The 21,557-nt window shown below is 59.2% G+C and overlaps 1 protein-coding gene and 2 long non-coding RNA genes across 3 annotated transcripts; all 3 read left to right on the forward strand.

Moving 5' to 3' along the window:
* Nucleotides 1-1,071: 1,071 nt before the first annotated feature.
* On the forward strand, nucleotides 1,072-1,656 carry LOC146420359 (uncharacterized). Its single transcript, XR_014849176.1, has 2 exons — nucleotides 1,072-1,146; nucleotides 1,273-1,656. It is a non-coding gene; the product is annotated as an uncharacterized LOC146420359 (long non-coding RNA).
* A 9,580-nt stretch (nucleotides 1,657-11,236) lies between these two features.
* LOC146420360 (Fc receptor-like protein 3) lies at nucleotides 11,237-15,021 on the forward strand. Its single transcript, XM_085048369.1, has 8 exons — nucleotides 11,237-11,330; nucleotides 11,989-12,009; nucleotides 12,447-12,639; nucleotides 12,792-13,144; nucleotides 13,778-14,047; nucleotides 14,169-14,465; nucleotides 14,550-14,633; nucleotides 14,996-15,021. Exons 1-8 carry the CDS (start codon nucleotides 11,237-11,239, stop codon nucleotides 15,019-15,021), a joined length of 1,338 nt encoding a protein of 445 aa, XP_084904495.1.
* A 3,607-nt stretch (nucleotides 15,022-18,628) lies between these two features.
* On the forward strand, nucleotides 18,629-20,212 carry LOC146420361 (uncharacterized). The gene is made up of 3 exons (XR_014849207.1): nucleotides 18,629-18,979; nucleotides 19,393-19,507; nucleotides 19,596-20,212. It is a non-coding gene; the product is annotated as an uncharacterized LOC146420361 (long non-coding RNA).
* The last annotated feature ends 1,345 nt before the right edge of the window (nucleotides 20,213-21,557 follow it).

The following is a 21,557-nucleotide window of genomic DNA, read 5'->3' on the forward strand; positions in this document are numbered from 1 at the left end:
TGGGTGACCAGGACCCTCGGGCTGGGGGTGACCCCAAACACGGCATCCCCCATCCTGCCCTCATTTCCCTCCATCCCCTCCACCCAAACCTGTTGCCAGCCCCTCCCCCACCCTCAGCCCCGTCTCTGTCCCCGCAGTGCCCGTGGCCAATGCCACCATCACCCCTGGCCCCCCGGCACTCCAGGTGCACAGAGGTGACCCCGTGACCCTGCGCTGCTCGGTGAAGGTGGACTCAGCACCTGTCACCTTCACCTGGCTGCACAATGGGCATGAAGTGGCCCAGGGTCCCCTCCTGGAGCTTGGGGACGTCGATGTGGGACATTCTGGCACCTACCAGTGCGTGGCCACCAACCAGCTGGATGAGCACCGTGTGTTCCGGGCACTCAGCCCAGAGCTGGCCCTGGAGGTGACACTGCGGGGACACTGGGGCACAGGTGTCACAGGTGGGGGTCATACGGGGTCACGGGGAGTGCAGGACCTTTGAGGTTCTTTGTGACCTCAATGTGTCCTTCTCTGTCCCCAGAAGTGGCCGAAGGGGTTGGTGGTTCCCTGTTGCTCCTGGTTCTGCTCCTGGCTGCCATCCTGGGCTGGCGCTGGTGGCACCGCATGGGTGGGTGACACTGTGGGCTGGGCAGCGGTGGGAAGCCCCCCAGACTGGGACAGCAATGTGCAGCACCCACTGCCTCTTCCTTGGGTGGAGCTGAGCCCCCAGTGACCTTAACTAGGCTCCTGTGGGGTTTGAGGTGGTGTTGGGATTTTGGGGTTTTTCTGGGGTCCTGCGGGAATTGGGAGATCTCCCCTTTCCGCCGTATTTGGGAGCTCTGGGTGCTCAGGGGATCTTGAGCTTTGGCGTGGTTCAGGGGTTTTGGGGGTTCAGGGATGCTTAGGAGTCCCGGGGGCAATCAAGGGTCCTGGGAGGTTTCAGTGGCCCCAGGGACCTCATTGTCAACCCCACTCCTCTTTCTTTTGCAGCCACCAGGAAGCCCCAAGACAGGTGAGTGGGGAGCTGCAGTCCTGACCCCCTTTATCCCCACCCCACAACGCCACAGCCACAGCCACCCCCTTATCCCCACAGGGTCCCCTCGGTCCCCCCGGAGGATGGGGAGGTGCTTTACACCCAGGTCGTGAGCACCGCGAGGGCAGAGGGTGAGTACGGGTGTTGGGGACAGGGACAGGGACAGGGACAGGGACAGGGACAGGGACGGGGACGGGGACGGGGACAGGGACATGTCACCCTCGGGTGTCACCCGCCCCAATCACTGCCTCTCGCAGGGCCCCCCCGTGCCACATTCCCCCAGGTGACCTACGCGGAGCTGCCAGGACCCCACGGGCGACAGCAGGACTCTGGCGACATCTATGGCAATGCGCTGTGACACTGGGGACACTGGAGGCACTGTGGACACTGGGGGCACTGGAGATCCCCTCCCCTGGGCACCCCTCGTGTGTGTCCCCCTCCGGCTCCCATGGGACACAGGGGGTGGCCACCAGTGTGGAGGTCCCATGTGGGGTCTCTTTCCCCTCCCAGTGCTCCCAGTATCCCCAGAGGCTTTCCCATCCACTCCCTAGCTGCCAGCAGCTGGCCCTGTCCCCTCCCCGTGGCCACCAGGAACTGCCGGCAGCTGGCCCTGTCCCCTCCCCGCCCGTGGCCACCACCCCTCTGTCCCTCTGAGCCCCATGGATCTGGGAAAACCCGCGTGGGACCAGCGCAGCTTGACCCGAAATGGCCGGAGCTGGCAGGGGGTGCTGGGGACACCCCGAGGGACACAAGGGACACCCCGGGGGACACAAGGGACACCCTGCAGCCCTGGAGAAGCCCCCGGCTCAGGAGGGATGGGTGGGGGAAAGGAGTTTTTCAGGTTTATTTTACTTCTCGTTTTTCATTTTGATGGATAATAAATGCAATTATTTGCCCCAAATCGAGTCTGTTTTGCCCTTGACGGTGCTCAGGGATTGAGTCCTCCCCACCCTAATCCCAACCCAGCCCCCCTCGGGGGGTCACGGTCTGGGTTACTGGGGTAGTGGGCTGGCAGTGGGGACAGGAGAGAGGGGACAGAAAGGTGGGGACAGTAATGGGGGAGTGGGGAGGCACCATGGGGCTGGGGCAGCTGTGGGGACAGGGACAGGGACAAGGGAACAAGGGGACAAGGACTGTTGGGATGGGATATGGGGACAGGTGCTGTGGGGCTGGTGGGGGTGACCTGTGCCAGCACGGGGTGGCTGTGGTGTCCTCATGTCTGGAGTGTCCACAGTGTCCCCATGTCCTGCCTGAGCACGGAGTGACGGTGGTGTCCCCGCCCCCGAGGCATCCATGTGTCTTGGTTTGAAAGACAGGTGTCTGCCAAGAGAGGTTGAACCCTCCCTTAGGACAGAAAATGTGATTCATCCCCTCCCTCCGAATTATTTTAATTTTGAAAATCAAGGGCGTTCAGGCAAATGTATGGGAAAAGGAATATCAATTCTTTACTAGTATCTATAAACAAGCAATAACAATAATAGCAACCACAACTAGAACCAGAAACCAATAGCAGATGACTTGTGAGCTGCCGAGCTTTTTCCCATGTGGTGTAATCACAGTTGCAAGCAGCAGGGGAGCTGTTGAGCTCCCGGCCGGGCAGGGCAGGTGTGATGACTCCCAAGCGGCTGCAGGTGGTGCTGTGGCGCAGGGTCAGGTCAGCCTCACGCAGCTGGTAATGGTGGGCAGGCTGAAAAAAAGGCAGGGAAGCTCTGAGCGGCAAAAAGCAGGGCGGCAGGGGTAGGAGCTGGCTCTCTCCTGGCTAGCTACCGAGGCAGCAAGGATTTCTGCAGTCACAGCAGATGCAGCGGTCTCGTGCGGCAGAGGGCGGGGGCAGGCGGCAGAGGCAGCCGGACTCTCCCGGCAGCTGCTGCGAGAAAACGCAGCCCGGGGAAACGTGCACTTCCCAGTGGGAAAAAAGGTTGAATCAAAGCTCACCCAGCCAGGAGAAGAAAAAAAACAGGGCACAGTTGGATTTCCTCTGGTCGCAGCTGAAAAGCAAAGAGCAGCCTCTCCTCTCAGCTTCTGAACCAAGAGAGGGAGCGTTCCAAGGACAGGGTCTTCCCTTACCCTGCCCTGCCCAAGCACACCATTTGTCTTTTAAAAAAGACCTGATGGCTCTAAACACCCAACTATTTGTTGCTTCGTAACAGTGATGGAGAAAAATTCCAGGCCTTCCCTAAACTCCGACACCATGTCACTCTGTCCTCACCGGGACAATTTGGGGACAATGCCACACTACACCTCCCGGGTGCCACTGTCCCCGTGGTGCCACCCTCACCCAGCCCCTCTCCCTTCTCCCTTCCAGCCCAGACCCTCAGCCTCGCTGGTGAGACCTACGGCAGATGGCATGTCCCCATCCCGCTGTCCCCAGCTCTGAGCTGGCCTTGGCAGGCGGGTGTCCCCTGTCACCTGCAGGTGCTCAGACCACCCAGCTCCTCGTGGAACCCTCCTGGACACCAGCAGTGCTGTGGGACAGAGTGTGACACTGACCTGTCAGGGTTCGGGGACATCTGGTGACACCACCTGGTACAAGAATGGGCATCTCTGGTGGCAGAATGCAGCTGACCAGTTGATTGTCTCCAAGAGTGGCACCTACAGATGTTACAGACCTGGCACTGGGATCAGCCCCTCCGTGAGCGTCTTAAATGGTGAGGAGGATTTGTGTCCCCAGCCTGGTACCTGTGGGGACCCCGAGAGCTCTGGGTGAGCTCTGCTGCCTGGGTCAACTCCCTGGTGTGACCAGAGCCTGTGTTCTGCACATGGGGACATCCCAGAGCAGCCCAGGTTGAAGGGAGTTCCCTGCTGGAATTGGGGACCACTGGGGTGTTGGAGGTGACAGAGTGAGGGCTTCCAAGTGCCATCGGGACATGCCGGTGTGATGTGTCCCCACTTGTCCCCAGACTGGCTGGTGCTCCAGGTGCCAGTGCGGCCGCTGCTGAGGGGGGACACGGTGACACTGTGCTGCTGGGTCAGGGAGAACTTCCCTGTCACCTCGGTGTCCTTCTACCGCGAGAAGGAGGAACTAGGGACATCTATACATGGGACCGAGCTGTCCCTGTCCCCCCTGCAGCTGCACCACAGTGGTCACTACCACTGCAGAGGCTTGGTGAGCATCACAACGTCACCGGTGTCGGAGCAGTTGAAGCCGGTGACAGTGACAGTGCACTGTGAGCACCCCGAAACCCCGACAGCCCCACAGCTCGGCACCCCACAGCCTGTCCCCAGCACACTAAGGATCATCATCTGCACCTCCCATCTCCTTCCCAGAGCTCTTCCCGGTGCTGGTGCTGGAGCTGGAGGGTCCCCCCGAGCCCACTGAGGGGTCCCCCCTGAATCTCAGCTGCCTCAGCACCCCCAGCCCCCTGCGGCCCCGAGCCCCCCTCCTGCACCTCTTCTACTGGGACGGGCAGTTGCTGGGGGGCCTGCAGGGGTCCCTGCAGCTCCTGCTGCCCACCGTGGGAGTCTCCCACTTGGGCAGTTACAGCTGCGAGGTGCGCTCCGAGGCGGGGGCCGTGCGGAAGAGCAGCGCCCGGCTCCGCGTCACGGTGCGCAGTGAGTGCGGGGATGGGCATGGCAACCCCACAGCCTCCCCGGATCCCATATCAATGTCTCTGTGTCCCCATCGCTCACCAATAACCCTCATCCCTTCCCATGTCGTCACACCATCTCTGCTCTTCTTTTCCAATCTGCCTATTTACATCTCTCCCCCCAGTCACTCACTGCTGTCTCTGCATAGTCATCGGGTCCATGCACCTCTTTGTGGGTCCCTTTCTCCCTCACTGGGATCACCTCCACGCTTCTCCAATCTCCCTCCACTTCCTTCCTCTCCCTGTGTTCCCCATCCCACCAGTGTCCACCCACAGGGGTCACACTCTCTGGGGTGTCCCTGGCGGCGCAGACCTCTGGGGAACAGGTGGCACTGGGTGACCAGCTGGTGTTGAGCAGTGCAGTGGCCACAGGAACACGTCCCCTGTCCTTCTCCCCGCACCGCTGGGCACTGGTCCCCACCTGGAGTTGAACAAGGCTGGGGACAAGGACAGCGATCACTACCAGTGCCGAAATAGCCACAGAGATAGTATGGCTGATAGCCCTGCACTGAATGTCTCTGTCTCAGGTGAGCAGGACCCTCGGGCTCAGGGCGACCCCGCCCATGGCATCCCTAATTCCACCCATCCCACACCCATCACCCCATCCCACAACATGGTGTTCCAGCCCCTCCCCCAACCTCAGCCCCATCTCTGTCCCTGCAGTGCCCGTGGCCAATGCCACCATCACCCCTGGCCCCCCGGCTCTTCAGGTGCGCGCAGGTGACCCTGTGACCCTGCGCTGCTTGGTGCAGGTGGACTCAGCACCTGTCACCTTCACCTGGCTGTACAATGGACAGGAGGTGTCCCAGGGTCCCCTCCTGGAGCTTGGGGACATCGACGTGGGACATTCCAGCACTCATCAGTGTGTGGCCACCAACCAGCCGGGCAGGCACCGCGTGTTCCGGGCGCTCAGCCCAGAGCTGGCCCTGGAGGTGACAACATGAGGACACTGGGGCACAGGTGGGGTGACACGGGGTCACCGGTGTGAGCAGGACCCCTTGGGTGACAGGTGACGCCAATGTGTCATGTATTCCCTCTGTCTCCAGAAGTGGCTGTGAATGTTGGCAGAACCCTCCTGTTCCTGGTGCTGCTCCTGGCTGTCATTGGAGGCTGTCACTGGTGGCACAGCCTGGGTGGGTGATAGTGGAGGGGGACAGGGGTCCTGAAGGGCAATGGGATGTCCCCAGTTTTGGGGGGCAATGGGGCAGTGATCAAAGCCCCTGAGTTGGGTGGGGCTGAGCCCCCAGTGACCTAAGCTTGAGGTCCCGGTGAGCTTGGGGATTTTTGGAGGGTCCTTGTCCATCCCAGAGAGGCCTTGATGAATACTTGGGTGGCACTGGGAGTACCTGGGGTCTTTGCGGAGGAGTTTGTAGGACCATGCAGTGATGTTGGGGGTTCTTCAGGGATCCTGGGGGAGTCCCCCTGCATGCCAAGCTTGCAGTTATGGAGGTCTTCGTGGTGCTTGGGGGTCCTGGAGGGAATCTGGGGCACAGTGAGAGCTCAGGGGGGATCAGATGCCCTGGGGACCCCAAGATCGCACCTAACCCCCTTTTCCTTGCAGCCGCCAGGAAATCCCAGGATAGGTGAGTGGGGGGCTCTGGCCATGACTCCCCTTATGCCCCTTCCCCAGACTGCTACCCCACACCTCTTTATCCCTGCAGGGCCCTCCTGGAGCCCCTGGCCCCCCCAAAGCAGGGGGAGGTGCTGAACACCCATGTGGTGAGTATCGAGTGGGCAGAGGGTGAGTACAGGGGAGGGACCAGGGACATGTCACCCGTTGCAGTGTGCTAGTAGGATTTAGGGTATGCATATTAACACGAGCTGTATATGGTTCATGTTCTAGAAACCACTCCCTAGCTGAGTATATTATTTGCTTCCTGAGTTTGTACCCTCCTCTGCTGTAAACCATTGGTTGTACCCCCTTTTCCCCTCCTTATCTCCTCCCCTCTGGCTTTCCCTGGTTGGCTCCTTGGAGCTAACCACTCCCCTCTTCCCTCTCCTTTTAAGCCTCTGCATCCCTTTGTTCTCGGTTCGTACCCTCTGGTTCCTCACCCTTCTCCGCCCCTTGCTCTCTGTCCCTCTTCCTCTCCCTTTGCCCTGAGCCCGTGGATCTTTCATAAACTCCCTTGGAATCACAGACTGTGATCCTACACTTTTTTCTTTGCTGCGCTTCCACGAAGACTTGCGTCCCCAACAGCTCCACTGCCTGCCACGGTGCCACGTTTGCCCCCGGCATGTCTCGGCCACCGACGGCCCCCCTCTTTGCAGCATGGGGTGCCCGCCCATGAAACATGAGGCTGCGTCGCTGCAGTCACCCGTGGGTTCCACCCTCTAATTGGGTTCCCCCAGCTGATGTCTCTTGCAGGACTCCCAGATGGGTTCCCTGTGCTTCCTCTCCCCGGGAACCACAAGTGACCAACACGGAGCTGCTGAGACCCCGTGAGTGACTGCGAGGATTCAGTGACATCTATGAGAATGTGCCATTAAACTGGGGTGGCTGGGGGCACTGGGGGTCACTGGAGCTCCCCATCCGTGGGCACCCACACCTGTGTTTTTCCCCCCATGGCCCCCATGGATGCCCAACCTGCCTGGGGAGGTGATGACGAGTAGGGGGGAACCCCATGTGGGGCTGCACAGTGTGTCCAGTGCTGCCCATTCTCCCTCCCAGTGCCAGGGGTACAGGACCCATTGCCCTGCTATTGGGACCAAAATACAAATTTTTTGTTATCCTGGGAGAAATGGTGTCTCTTTGTTAATCTTTATCTTGCTTTAGAAACCACATTCTCCAATTTCAGACTTCCCCTAAAAACTAGGGGCTGCTGCACCTCCCCCTTCCAACTGGAGGCACAAGAGGCCCAGTAGAACAGTGGAGTCAGGGCAAAATTCTGTAATTCGGGGTGACTATTCACTGCCTGCAGATGGTGAATTTTGGATTCTGAACTGAAGACTCAGTTTATAAAGAGAGGTGTCTGCCAAGGAAGGTATGAATCCTTCTGAGATGGAAAATATGACCCCCCTTCTCTCCAAATTATTATAATTTTGAAATTATGTGGCTTTCAGGCTCAGATATATTAAAAGAATAAGAGTTTTTGTTTAGAATAGTTAAACCAAGGCAAAGAAACAACAACAATGGCAGCAATAACAAAGAAAACCAGAAACCCAACAACAGCCTTCTGTTGGCCGTCAAGCACTTTCCCCTTCGGTGCAGTTACAGTCACAGCCAGCAGGGGTGCTGTTGGCTCCCGGCTGGGCAGGGCAGGTGCAATGATTCCCCCGCGGCTGCAGGGGGCGCTGTGGCGAGAGCTCAGCCGCCTCTCCACCTGGCAATGGCGGCTCAGGTGACAGAGAATGAGAGACAATGGCTTCCTTTGTGAAACTCACGGGGAGCAGCTGGTCTGAGTGCCACTGCGGGTAGTGAGCTGGACTGTAGCAGGAACCTCAGAGCAGTGGGCTGGAACAGCAGAGCCGAGCACACCCAGGGTGGCAAACAAAGTGTGGACAGAACTCTGAATCCCTGGCAAGAGCCACGGGGGTTGGGACAGATGCAGGGTGTCGAGTGAAAGTGTAACAAAAAACTGCCATAACAGTGGCAGGAAGACAGCCAGGCTGGGCAGCTGCAGCTGAGCTCCTGCAAGCAGCCGGGAGAAACTCCCTCTGGAGAAGGGAAGGTGGTAAGAGTCCTGGGTTTCCCCCGAGGCACCGAAGCAGATGGTGAGGGTCGCTCCCAGTGAGGTTTAGTGTTGGAAACATCCCAGTTCAACAGCTGCTCTTATGAGCAAAGGCTCATCCATGGTAAGGAGAAGTGAAGGACAAAACTCTGCAGTAGCAGTGAATTCTCCCCTCAGGCACAGCCCAGCACCAAGAGCACAAACATCTCTCCTGCCATCCCCCTGAGAGAAAGAGAGCAAGAGAGCGCTGAGAGGGCTAAGCCCAGCCCCTGACCCCCAGCCAAGTCTCACCGTATCTCTGCACTTCCCAAGAGAAAACCTCCCAGCTAAGAGATTGCAACAAATTGCACCCCTTCCCCCTCCTCCCCATCCTGGCTACATCTTTTATCTCTTAAGTACTCCTCCTTCCCATCTCTTAGGCAACAAATGGGAAAAAATTTCCCTCAGAGAGAGAGAGAGAGAGAAAAAGAAAGAGAAAGAAAGAAAGAAAGAAAGAAAGAAAGAAAGAAAGAAAGAAAGAAAGAAAGAGAGAAAGAAAGAAAGAAAGAAAGAAAGAAAGAAAGAAAGAAAGAAAGAAAGAAAGAAAGAAAGAAAGAAAGAAAGAAAGAAAGAAAGAAAGAAAGAAAGAAAGAAAGAAAGAAAGAAAGAAAGAAAGAAAGAAAGAAAGGAAGGAAAGAAAGGAAGGAAAGAAAGGAAGGAAAGAAAGAAAAGAAAGAAAGAAAAGAAAGAAAGAAAAGAAAGAAAGAAAGAAAGAAAGAAAGAAAGAAAGAAAGAAAGAAAGAAAGAAAGAAAGAAAGAAAAGAAAGGAAGAAAGAAAAGAAAGAAAAGAAAGAAAAGAAAGAAAGAAAGAAGGGAAGGAAAAAATCCTAACGTTCAAGAGGAGGTCCATCCAGAGCCACAAGACTTCATGGTTTGCTTTTGCATCCCACAGCAGCGTTTGCTGTGGATTATACAGAGTTTGTAATCTCCCTGAGTGTTCTCTCTCTTCTGGGCAGCAACCCCAGAAGAGCAGCACCCCACAAGGAAGACTTTTGTGGTCCATATTTAGGAACTCTTCCCATTTTTCTCATTCCCACCCTGAGACTTGATTTACTTCCCATGGATTCTGCTCCCAAAAATGGAACAACTCTGCCCATCCTTGGACCACTGCACAGGAATCTGTGGAAATGCCCATGTGTCCCTCAGGGTTTGATTGCCTGGTAAATCCCCTCCATCCTGCCATGAGTTCCCCTGCCTGGGCACTCTCTGCTCCTGCTCTCACCCCCAGGTTCCCAGGATCCATGTGTTGAGCCCCTGATCAATATTTCAACACTTTTCCCTCTCATCTGGCAGCCACAGCCAGAAACCAAACGTTCTATCTGGGAGGTTCCGAAGGGCTACAGGTTTTGTACAGGAAGGAGGAGGCTCCGGATCAGGTTGTTGAGCCGATTGTTGTTGTCTTTGCAGGAGTTCTGGGGCTCTCTCAGTCACCTGGACAGAGGGACAAAATGATCAATTGCTGCATTTCCGGTCTGGCTCCCTCACAGCTGCCCCTGCATGGTTGGTTTCCACCCAGCCCTGCTCTGAAAACCATCAAAGGCCCTCACAGAGCCACTGCTTGAGCTCCAATTGGTTTCTGTGCTTCTTGCAGGGCTGAGCAAACCACAGCCAGGCCTTTTTCCCCCACACAATTCTCACCTTTGAGCAGCTCTAAAGCTGTGAGAATCAAAGGGGGCCAAGGGGGCAGGTGGGAGCCTCAGGTGCTGGCTGCCCCTGGGGCTGGCCAGAGCAGGGCTGGCCAATGCCCATCCGTGTGCAGTGGGGCTGCGCCATGGCTGAGCCCCACACTTGGATTGACAGAGGTCCCAATGCTGTGCCACCTTTGGGACAGGCAGGACTCCGGGAATGTGCAGGGACACTTCCAGATCTGCCCTCCCCCAGACCAGGATCCTCCCGTCCAGGATGCATCACCCCCTGGACTGGATTCTCCCAGGACATGTCACCCCCAGAACAGCAACCCCAACGGTACAGGATCCACCTGGATGTGCCCCCCAGGACAGAAACACCCCCTCATCTGACTCTTAGTGTAAAGAGCCTCTTCCTTCTGCTGCAGGAAAGAGAAACTGAAAGTGTTGGGGACACAGCTGGACACCCCCATCCCCCACAGCTCCCCCAAACCTCCCTGCAGCCCCCACACTCCCTTCCTTCCTCCCCTGGGTGCTCCCAACCTGTTACCTGCTCAGGTGCTGCCTGGGATCGCTGATCCACGAACTGGGAGGGAATGTGTTTACAAAAGTGAGGAAATAAGAAAAAAATAGAAATAACAAGAGGAAAAAGTCCCGGTGTGGGAAGCACAGACCCAGAGCACCATGGGAACCCCCTGGTGTTCCTCTCAGACCACGAACACCATCAGGGTCTGTGCTTTTGTCTGGGTCACCCTGAAATCTGAGGCACCCAGTGTAGGAGCTGTGACCCACATGCCCACCCAGTCACTGCCCATCCCTGGGACCCCCAACCCCCTGGGAATCCAACTATGGGACCTCATTCCCTAGGTTCCCCTCCTGGTGACCCCCATCCCAGTATGCCCATTTCCCAGAACCTCCATTTCCCAGCATTGCCCTCCCCTTGATCCCATCCCATGGGCTCCACAGTCCCCCAGGACTCCCCATAGCTGGGCCCACATCACATCACCCCAAATCCCTGGGGTCCATGTTCCTCTGGGACCCCCATCTCTGGTTCCCCCCACCCACATGGACCCCAGGGATTCCCCAGGATGCCCATCCCCTGTGTATCGCCTTCCTCAGGAGCCACATTGCCACAGCATCCCCATTCCCCAGGGACCCCATTCCTGTGCCCCCCTGTTCCTCTGGACACCCATCTTTAGCTCTCCCCAACCCTGGAGTCTCCCACTCGTGGGAAACCCATGTCCCACCATGTCCCACCATGTCCTCACCCAGTCCACAGCCTGTCACCACCCTGCCCCCACCATGGGCCATCAACACGTGGGACAAGATGTGAACTCGCCTCCTTCCTCTTTGGCCCAAGAGCCACCAGCAATGGGACCGGATGCCCCGGCAGTGTGTGACAGCCAGCCCAGATGGCTGGGGACACCGGGATGGCCAGGAAGGTGGCACTGCTCCTGTGGGGTGAGTGTCCTGGGCACAGGGCTGATGCCCCAGGGATGGGTCCTGGTGATGCAGAGAGCAGTGGGGAGAGGGCACAGGGGAGCTGTGGGGTCCTCTGAGGTCCCCAGTGTCAGCAAAGCCAGTCCGTGGGGGTGGACACTGGTGTGGCTGGGGAAGTGGGGTGGCTGTGGGGACAGGAATGGGGAAAGAGAAGTGGGAGGACTGAGGTGTGAGGAGTGGCATCATGGGGCAGGGGCAGCTGTGGGTACAGGGGACAGGGAAAAGGGGAAGCTCACCAAGGGGCCGTGCAGACAGGTGCCATCAAAATGGAATCTTGGGCACAGGGCCATGGGGATGTGGCTGTGGGGACAGGGGCCGTGGGGCTGTTGGGGGAACTTGTGCCAGCATGGTGGTGTCCCCATGGCCAGGGTGTCCACAGTGTCCCGATGTACTGCCCCAGCCCAGGGTGGCCAAATGTCTCCATCCACGAGACCTCTGTGCCACCAGGTTGTCCCTGCAGGCACAGTGTGGGGACAGCTTCTATAACCTGTCCCCTGGTGATGCTGTCCCCATGGGACCACCCCCACCCAGCCCCTCTCCCTTCTCCCTTCCAGCTCAGACCCTCAGCCTCGCTGGTGAGTCCTCAGGAGGATGCCATGTCCCTGCCCTGCTTTCCCCAGCTCTGGGCTGGCCCTGGCAGGCTAGTGTTCCCTGTCACCTGCAGGTGCCCAGACCACCCAGCTCCTCGTGGATCCCCCCTGGACGCCAGCGGTGCTGTGGGACAGAGTGACACTGACCTGTCAGGGCTTGGGGCGCCCTGGTGCCACCACCTGGTACAAGGATGGGAGTCGTTGGTGGCAGAAGGGACCCAACCACCTCACTGTCAATGAGATTGGCACCTACAGATGTGACAGACCCAGCACTGGGCACAGCCCCTCTGTGAGAGTCTTAAATGGTGAGGGGTAAGATGGGGATGGTGTTCCCCTGGAGGGCTCTGAGGGCTCTGGGTGGCCTTGCACCCCTCAGTGCCCCCTGGGGCCCCCTGGTGTGACAGGACCCCCCTGTCCCACAGACTGGCTGGTGCTGCAGGTACCAGTGAGGGTGCTGCTGGAGGGGGACATGGTGACACTGCGCTGCCGGGTCTGGGAGGACACATCGGTCACTGGAGTGCTCTTCTACCATGAGGACAAAGAGCTGAGAGACCCTCTCCATGGGACCGAGCTGTCCCTGTCCCCCCTGCAGCTGCATCACAGTGGCCGCTACCGGTGTGGGGGCTGGGTGGGCATCGGGAATTCACTGTGGAAGAAGTCAGAGCCGGTGACAGTGACAGTACACGGTGAGCAGCCCCAAAGCCACATCTGATACCCTGACACCCCACATCCAGCCCAACCTGCCCTGCGACCCCAATACTGAACAGCCCAAAACTCCCAAAGCCTCTCATCGGTAGACGCCAAATCACAGTCCCAACCTCCCCTACCTCCTTCCCAGAGCTCTTCTCGGTGCCGGTGCTGGAGCTGGAGGGTCCCCCTGAGCCCACCGAGGGGTCCCCCCTGAATCTCAGCTACCTCAGCACCCCCAGCCCCCTGCGGCCCCGAGCCCCCCTCTTGCACCTCTTCTACCGGGACGGGCAGTTGCTGGGGGGCCCGCAGGGGTCCCCGCAGCTCCTGCTGCCCGCCGTGGGGGTCTCCCACTCGGGCAGTTACAGCTGCGAGGTGCGCTCCGAGGGGGGAGCCGTGCGGAGCAGCGCCCGGCTCCGCGTCACGGTGCGCAGTGAGTGCAGGGATGGGCACGGCAACCCCCACAGCCTCCCCGGGTACCCCAGCTCTGCCCGTGTCCCCCCAGCCCTCCCTGAAACCTTTCCCGGCTCCCCTCATCCCTTCACAGGTCTCTCCCCAGATCACCCTCCCTGACCTGCGTCTCCCCATTCTTCCCCAACATCCTGCTTGAGTCCTCTCAGGTGCCCCACCTGAAGACTTTCATCCCTTCCCTGGTTCCTTCCTGGGTCTCCCAGTCCTTTCTCGGATCCCATCCCGGGTTCCCCACCCCTGTCTGGGTACCCCTATCCCTCTGTGGCAACCTCCCCAGGTCCCCTCCCTCCCACTCTGAGGTTCCCCCATGGTCCTCAGGTCCCCACATCCCCGTCTGGTTCCCAACAGCCCCCCCCTGGAGTTCCCCCATCCCTCTCCATGTGTCTCTGCCCTGAATACCCCATCCTCACTGGGGTCTCTTCCCAGGCTCCCCCCCATTTCTGCACCTCCGTCTCCCTCCCTGGGGTCCTCCCACCCCTCTCCAACCCTCCCTGTGTCCCTCCCTGTCTCCATATCCCTCCCTGTCCCCTGCTGTCCCCTGCTCTCTCCTGGTGTCCCCACTCCCTCACTGTCCGCTTCTGTCCCCTTCTCACAGGGATCCCAGTATCAGGGGTGTCCTTGTCAGCACAGCCACCCAATGGACAGGTGGCACTGGGTGACAGCCTGGTGCTGAGCTGTGCAGTGGCCGCAGGGACAGGTCCCCTGTCCTTCTCCTGGCACCGGGAGGGCTCAGGGGCACCACTGGGCACTGGACCCCGCCTGGAGCTGAGCCATGTTGGGGACAAGGACAGTGGCCACTACCAGTGCCGGGTCAGCGATGGGGACAGCACAATTGAAAGTGACCCATTGATTGTCACTGTCCTGGGTGAGTGGGGCACTTGGGTTGGGGGAGATCCCACCCATGATATTGTCATCCCCCCCATCCCCTCCCCCCACACCTGATGCCATCCCCTCCCCCACCCTCAGCCCCGTCTCTGTCCCCGCAGTGCCCGTGGCCAATGCCACCATCACCCCTGGCCCCCCGGCACTCCAGGTGCACACAGGTGACCCCGTGACCCTGCACTGCTCGGTGCAGGTGGGCTCAGCACCTGTCACCTTCACCTGGCTGCACGATGGGCAGGAGGTGTCCCAGGGTCCCCTCCTGGAACTTGGGGACATCAATGTGGGACATTCTGGCACCTACCAGTGTGTGGCCACCAACCAGCTGGATGAGCACCGCGTGTTCCGGGCGCTCAGCCCAGAGCTGGACCTGGAGGTGACACCGCGGACACACTGGGGCACAGGTGGGGTCATATGGAGTCGCTCTGGGGGTTCAGGACCCCTGGGATGACAGGTGACCCCAATGTGTCTCTGTCTCTTTTCTGCAGTGGCCGCAGGGGTTGGTGGTTCCCTGTTGTTTCTGGTTCTGCTACTGGCTGTCATCTTGGCCTGGCACCGGTGGCACCACCTGGGTGGGTGACAATGGGGTCATGGGGGCCTCTGGGAACTGTAGGATTTGGGGATCTATAGCCTGACTTGGGGTGCGGTTGAGACTCCCAGTGACCTTGGCTGGGTTCCTGTAGGGTTTAGGGAGGTGCTGGAAGGTCGGGCAGGGATGTTGGGGGTTCTTTCAGGGGTTCTGGGGGAGTTTGGAGGGCTTTGAGGTTTTGAACCTGAGTTGGCTGGGGACACTGGGGGAGTTCATGAATTCTGGGGGGCTTCAGCAATGCTTGGAGGTCCCGGGGGGAAGTGAAAGTCCTGTCAGTGTTCAGAATTCCTGAGTGTGGTCATGGCCCCGGGACCCCACAGTCACCCCTCACTCTTTCCTTTGCAGCTGCCAGGAAGCTCCAGGAAAGGTGAGTTGGGGGCTCCAGCCATGACCCCCCTATTTCCCCCAGCCCCACAGTTCTCCATCTCCTCCCACACACCCCCTTATCCCAGCAGGGTCCCCCCGGAGCCCCCAGCCCCCCCAGAGGAGGAGGAGGTGCTGTACAGCCATGTTGTGATCACCAAGCAGACAGGCAGTGAGTACAGGGTGGGAGGTGACAGTGACACGTCACCCACAGGTGTCACTCCCTACCTTGGTCCCCCCAACCAATGTCTCTTTCAGGGTCCCCCAGCATCACCCCACCCCAGGACCCCCAGGTGACCTATGCAGAGCTGCCGAGATCCCATGGGCAACGGCAGGAATCCAGTGACATCTATGAGAATGTGCTGTGACACTGGGGGGATCCGGGGGGACCCTGGGGGCACTGGGTGACACTGGGGGCACTGGGGATCCCCACCCATGGGCACCAACACCTCTGTGTGCTTCCCCTAAAAACCAGGGGCTGCTGCCCTTCCCCCTCCCAGGTGAGGCACAAAAGGCAAAGATTCCAAAGGGCTGAGAGAAGAACAATTTCCTGCAAACAGCAACGACAGAAAAAACCCAACAGCAACAGCAACAAGATTGAGAATCAAAAGGGTCACAAAAGGAATGATTTCCAGGGAAAGCCCCAACAAGGAACAAACCCCACACGCTGCCCCCAGCATGATTCCCCCACCAGGAGGAACCTGGCAGGGCTCTGGACCTTCATTGCTTTGATGGCCAAATCAGCCTTCAGGAGGCTCTGCATTCTCTTCACCTCTGTCTCCAAACCCTCCTCTGCTGTGTTCCCCCACACTGTGATGTCACCAAGGCACTGTGGGTGTTCCAGAGTCTCCTCCTGTCTCAGTTTGGAAGACAGATGTCTGCTATGAGAGGTTGAAACCTCCCTTAGGACAGAGAATGTGATTTCCCCTCCCTCTGAATTATTTCAATTTTGAAAATCAAGGAATTTCAGGCAAAGGTATGGGAAAAGGAATATCAGTTCTTTACTAGTATCTATAAACAAGCAATAACAATAATAGCAACCACCAATAGACCCAGAAACCAATGGCAGATGACTTTTGAGCTGCTGAGCCTTTTCCCATGTGGTGTAATCACGGTTGCAAGCAGCAGGGGCGCTGTTGAGCTCCCGGTCGGGCAGGGCAGGTGCGATGACTGCCGAGCGGCTGCAGGTGGCGCTGTGGCGCAGGGTCAGGTCAGCTTCAGGCAGCTGGTGATGTTGGAAGAGGCTGAGAAAGCAGGCAGGGCAGCAAACAGCTCAGAGCGACGAGCAGGGCGGCAGAGGGGAGCAAGGGGCTGGCTTTCCCAGCTAGCCAGCGAGGTAGCAAGAGCTCCGCAGTCACAGCAGACACGGCAGTCTTGTGCGGCAGAGCGGGGCGGGCGGCAGGGACAGCCAGACTCCCCTGGCAGCTGCTGCGAGAAAATGCAGCCAGGGAAAAGCGCACTTCCCAGTGGGAAAGAGGTTAAATCTAAGCTCACCCAGCCAAGAGGAGAAAGGCAGAGCACAGCTGGATTTTCCTGTGGTCGCAGCCAGAAGCAAAGAGCAGCCTCTCCTCTAGGTGTCCAGACAACCAGAGTGCCAGTTCCAAAGGCCAGTTCCTGCCTCACCCTGCCCAGCCCAAGCACACTCTTTTGTCTCCTAGAAAAGAGTTGATGGCTCTAATCACCCAGCTATTTGATGCTTAGTAACAGGAATGGAGAAAAAAATTCCAAGGCTCCCCAACCTCTGACACCCCTTTTCCAGGGCAGTTGGGATCAATCCATGGCACAGGGTAGGATGTCAGAGACAGGAGCAGTTTGATGTCTGGAGACATTTTGGAACACCAGTGTGTGATAGGGGGTTGGTCAGGCCTTATGTTGGGTGTGATAGGGTCCTGTGTCCGTCAGTCTGTCAGCCATGGCACACTGGGGACAGTGTGATGCTCTGTCCAACCCAACTCCTGAGTGGCCAAGTGACTGGAAGTCCCACCTGGGGGGAGGGCCCATGGTGGCCCAGGGGCTTAAAAGGCAGAGCATGAAGTGGTCACATGTCTGACCCTGCTTTCTCTTGGAGTGTCTGTCCCATCCACACTGGAACCCTGGATTTGGCAGCTGTCTTGGTTTAAAAGACAAATGTCTGCCAAGGTGGGTGGGAATAATCTTAGAATGGAAAGAAGATGCCTCGCTCCAAATTATTATAACTTCAAAAATTACAGGGCTTCCAGGCCTAACTGTAGAAAAAGGAAGAACGGCTCTTTATTAGAAAATAAAGAGAACAGAAGGGATCAAACAACACAATAACAGAAGCTTCCAACCTGCTGAGAGATGTTTTTCCTTATTTGGTGTCAATATGACCACGGCCAGCAGGGGGCGCTGCAGGGCTCACTCAGGCCAGCAGGGGGCGCTGCAATCCAAGCGGGATCCTCTCCGTGGCCATGGCAGCCTCGGGCAGAGCAAAGAGGGGAAATCGCTCCTTTTGCAATCTCTCAGCACCAATCAGTCCCGGCAGCTCCACCGGCAGTGGGCAGAAGCGGTGAAGGCTGCAGCTCAGATCTCAGTGCCGAGGGGCAGCGCAGCAGTGTTCTGGCCAGACACACACCCTGTGCAACACACACACTGCTCTCCCCGATCCCAAATGGAAGGAAGGAAGCACCCACCCCACAGCTGAGTGTCAGCTGCACAACAGCACCTCTCATGGCATTACGGCACAATTCCCCAAACCCCACAGCCTTTCAGTCCCTTTACCTCAGTGTCCAATTCTCTAGTCCAGCAGTGACAGCCCCTGATGACAGCCAGGAGCAGAATTAGGAACAGGAGGGTCCTGACAGCACCCAGGGCCACCGCTGAGGACAGAAGGGGTCACAGCAGGGTCACCTGTCACCGTGGGGATCCTGCAATCCCCCATGACCCCGTATGAGCCCACCTGTGCCCCAGTGTCCCCGCAGTGTCACCTCCAGGGCCAGCTCTGGGCTGAGCGCCCGGAACAGATGGTGCTCATCCAGCTGGTTGGTGGCCACGCACTGGTATGTGCCAGAATGTCCCACATCAATGTCCCCAAGCTCCAGAAGGGGACCTTGATGATGCCCAGTCAGTTGGGGAGGGGCTGTGGGGCGTTGGGGTGTGATCTGTGGGGTTCTGGCTGTGGGGTGCTCAGCTGGCACTGTCACCGTCACTGTCACCGGCACTGACTCCTCCCACGGTGACAGCCCTGAACCCAAGCAATCCCTGCTGCGGTGGCAGCAGCTGCAGAGGGCAGGGACAGGACCCCCCCGGGCTGTGTCACTCGCCAGGGCAGCCCCGCCCCTGAAACAAGAAAGGGAAATGAAGAGAGGAAAGAGCCCCAGGCTGGGGTGGGGGAAGGACAAGGGAATCCCCTAAAGGGGGGGCAGGGTCAGCAGGGCAGTCCCAGCTCAGCTGGAGGGACTTTTCCGTCTCAGACCCGGGGAGGGGCTGTGAGGACAGGAGTGACAATGGTCCCTTTGGACCCCCACCCCTGGCCCCCTGCCCATTCCCCAGGACCCCAATCCCCTGTGATTGCCCTCCCAGGAAACCTCTGCTTCTTCAGCCGCTATTCCCGTGGGATCCCTTTTCCCTAACCCTATTCCTGGGACACCCCAATTCCCTGGGACACCCCAATTCCCTGGGACACCCCAATTCCCTGGGACACACATCCTTGGCTCCCCATTTTCCCTGAGCCTGAACTCCTGGGTCTCCCGTGTCCCCACTGTGTCCTAGCATGTCCCAGCATATCCTTGCTATGTTGCCACCATGTCCCCATCATGTGCCCAGCCTGTCACCAACCCAGCCCCCACCAAGGGCCACCTACATGTGGGGACAAGATGTGACCTCACTTCCTTCTGCTCTGGCTGAAGAGCCACCACCCGGGGACAGGTGGCCCTGGCAATGTGTGACAGCTGGCCTGGATGGCCGGGGACACCAGGATGGCCAGGAAGGTGGCACTGCTGCTGTGGGGTGAGTGCCCTGGGCATGGGCCTGATGCCCCAGGGATGGTCCTGGCGATGCAGAGAGCAGTGGGAAGGGGGCATAGGGGGTTGTGGGGTCCTCTGAAGTCCCCAGTGCCACCAGAGCCAGTCTGTGGGGGTGAACACTGGTGTGACTGGGGTTGTGAGGTGGCTGTGGGGACAGGAAGAATGAGTCAGGAATGGGGGGACTGGGATGTTGTGACAAGAAGAAGGGACAGGAGTCTTGGCACCAGAGTGTGGGGAGGCGTCATGGGGCTGGGGCAGGTGTGGGCACAGGGACAGGGGGACAGGGACAATGGGGCAAGCACCATGCAGATGGGCCATGGGGTGGTGGGGGTCACCTGTGCCAGCCCTGGGTTGCTGAGGTGTCCCTGCTCCCAGTACCTCTGTGTGTTCCCACAGGGATAGTTTGGGGACAGCCCCCACACCCACTCCACTAGGTGCCACTGTCCCCATGGTGCCACCCCCACCCAGCCCTGTCCCTTGTCCCTTCCAGCCCAGACCCTCAGCCTCGCTGGTGAGTCCTCAGACGATGCCATGTCTCCACCCTGTTCTCCCCAGCCCCACATTGGCCCTGGCAGGCTGGTGTCCCCTGTCACCTGCAGGTGCTCAGACCACCCAGCTCCTCGTGTATCCCCCCTGGATGCCAGCAGTGCTGTGGGACAGAGTGACACTGACCTGCCTGGGCTCGGGGACATCCAGTGTAAGTTCTGGTACAAGGATGGGAAGTGTTGGTGGAAAAAGGACGGACTCCACCAATTCCATGTCACCGAGAGTGGCACCTATGAGTGTTACCAGCCTGGCACGGGACTCAGCCCCGCCGTGAGCATTGTAAACGGTGAGGGAGGTTTGTGTCCCCAGCTTGGCACCCGAGGACTCTGGGTGAGCTCTGCATCCTGGGTCACACCCCTCGTGTGACCAGAGCCAGTTGCCTGCACATGGGGACGTCCCAGAGCATCCCAGTGCAAGGGGACATCCTGTGGGATTTGGGGACCCCTGGGGCACTCCTGGGGATTTGGCGACCCCGTAGGCACTCACCTACGAGAATGGGCTGTGACATTGGGGGACTGGGGGACACTACAGGCACTGAGGGACATCGAGGCTCCCCAGGGGTCACTTGCTCCAGTTCACAGTACCCAAAGAGGCTCCCAGGGGGCACAGGACCCTTTTCTCTCTTATTCGACCCAAAGCGCAGCTTTTTGATTAAACCTGGAGAAACGGGGTTTGTTTGTTCAGCTCTGTCTGTTCACCTCGGGAAGGAGGAGGCTCCGGGTCAGGCTGTTGAGCAGATCCTTGTGGGATTTGCAGAACTTTTGGGGGTCTCTCAGTCCCTTAGAGAGGGTGACAAAATGATCACCTGGGGCATTCCCGGGCTGGTTCCCTCGCAGCTGCACCGAGAGCCCCGAGAGTCCCCGGACGGAGCCGGGGACAGCCTGAGGTGTCCCCCGAGCCCAGCCCCGCCGCAGCCCTGCCCGGTGCCCCCCGGTGCCCAAACCCCGCAGCCGGCGCTCCCCGAGCGGCTCTGAGCCCCGCAGCTGCTGCGGAGCCTCGGCCGGGCTCAGCCCTGGGGCGGGCGGGGGGCGCCGGGAGGGAGGGAGCGGGAGGCTGGGGGAGAGCAGGGAGCCCGGCAGGAGCCGCCGGGCCTGCGGGAGCGGAGTGCTGGGCTCGGTCACCGGGGCAGGTGGCGCTGCCATGGCGCTGCGAGTGGCGCGACTGTCCCGGGCTGCGGCAGCGACGGTGGCCATGTGTCCGGAGCGGCTGGGACAGCGTGTCCGGAGCCACTGTGGCCATCCAGCCGGGGTCACCCCCAGCCCCAGCACGGCCGCGGGGCAGAGCCGCTGCTCGCTATTTCCACTCTTGTCCCCAGGACAGAACCCCTGGCTGTGTCCCCCAGGACAGAACCTGTCACCCCCCGGGTGACTCTGAGCACAAACAGCCTCTTCCTTCTGCTGCAGGAAAGGGAAAGTGAAAGTGTTGGGGGCACAGCCGGACACCCCCATCCACCACAGCCCCCCAACCCTCCCTGAACTCCCTTCTCCCCCTCCTTAGGGTCACCCAAACCCGATCCCTGCTCAGGAGCTCCCCGGGATCGCCGAGCAGGGAACTGGGGCAGTGCGGAATTGAGGGGAAAAAGGGAAGAAATGGAAATAAAGAGAGGGAAAAGCCCCTGGGTGGGGAAGACGGGGAAGCACAGAGGCAGAGCTGCCCGAAATCCCCCTGGAGTGATCCCCAGGCCATGAGGAGCCAGAGGGGGCTGTGCTGGGCCCTGGGTCACCCCAACATCTGAGGCAGCCAGTGCAGGAGCTGTGACCCACATGCCCACCCAGCCACTGCCCATCCCTGGCACCCCCATTGCCCTGGGAACCCAACCATGGGGACACCATTCCTTACATCCCCCAATCGTGGGACTGCCATTGTCTGGGATCTCCATTCCCCAGGACCTCCCTCCCCTTGATCCCAAACCATGGATGCCCAATTACCCCACTTCTCTGATTTCCACAGGGTCCCCCATTCCCATGGCATCCCCATCCTGTTGTCACTGAAACTATGGGAAGAACAAAAAACTC

Source organism: Lichenostomus cassidix, unplaced genomic scaffold (assembly GCF_008360975.1).
Source record: "Lichenostomus cassidix isolate B80296 unplaced genomic scaffold, HeHo_3.0 HiC_scaffold_852, whole genome shotgun sequence".
Taxonomy (NCBI): domain Eukaryota; kingdom Metazoa; phylum Chordata; class Aves; order Passeriformes; family Meliphagidae; genus Lichenostomus; species Lichenostomus cassidix.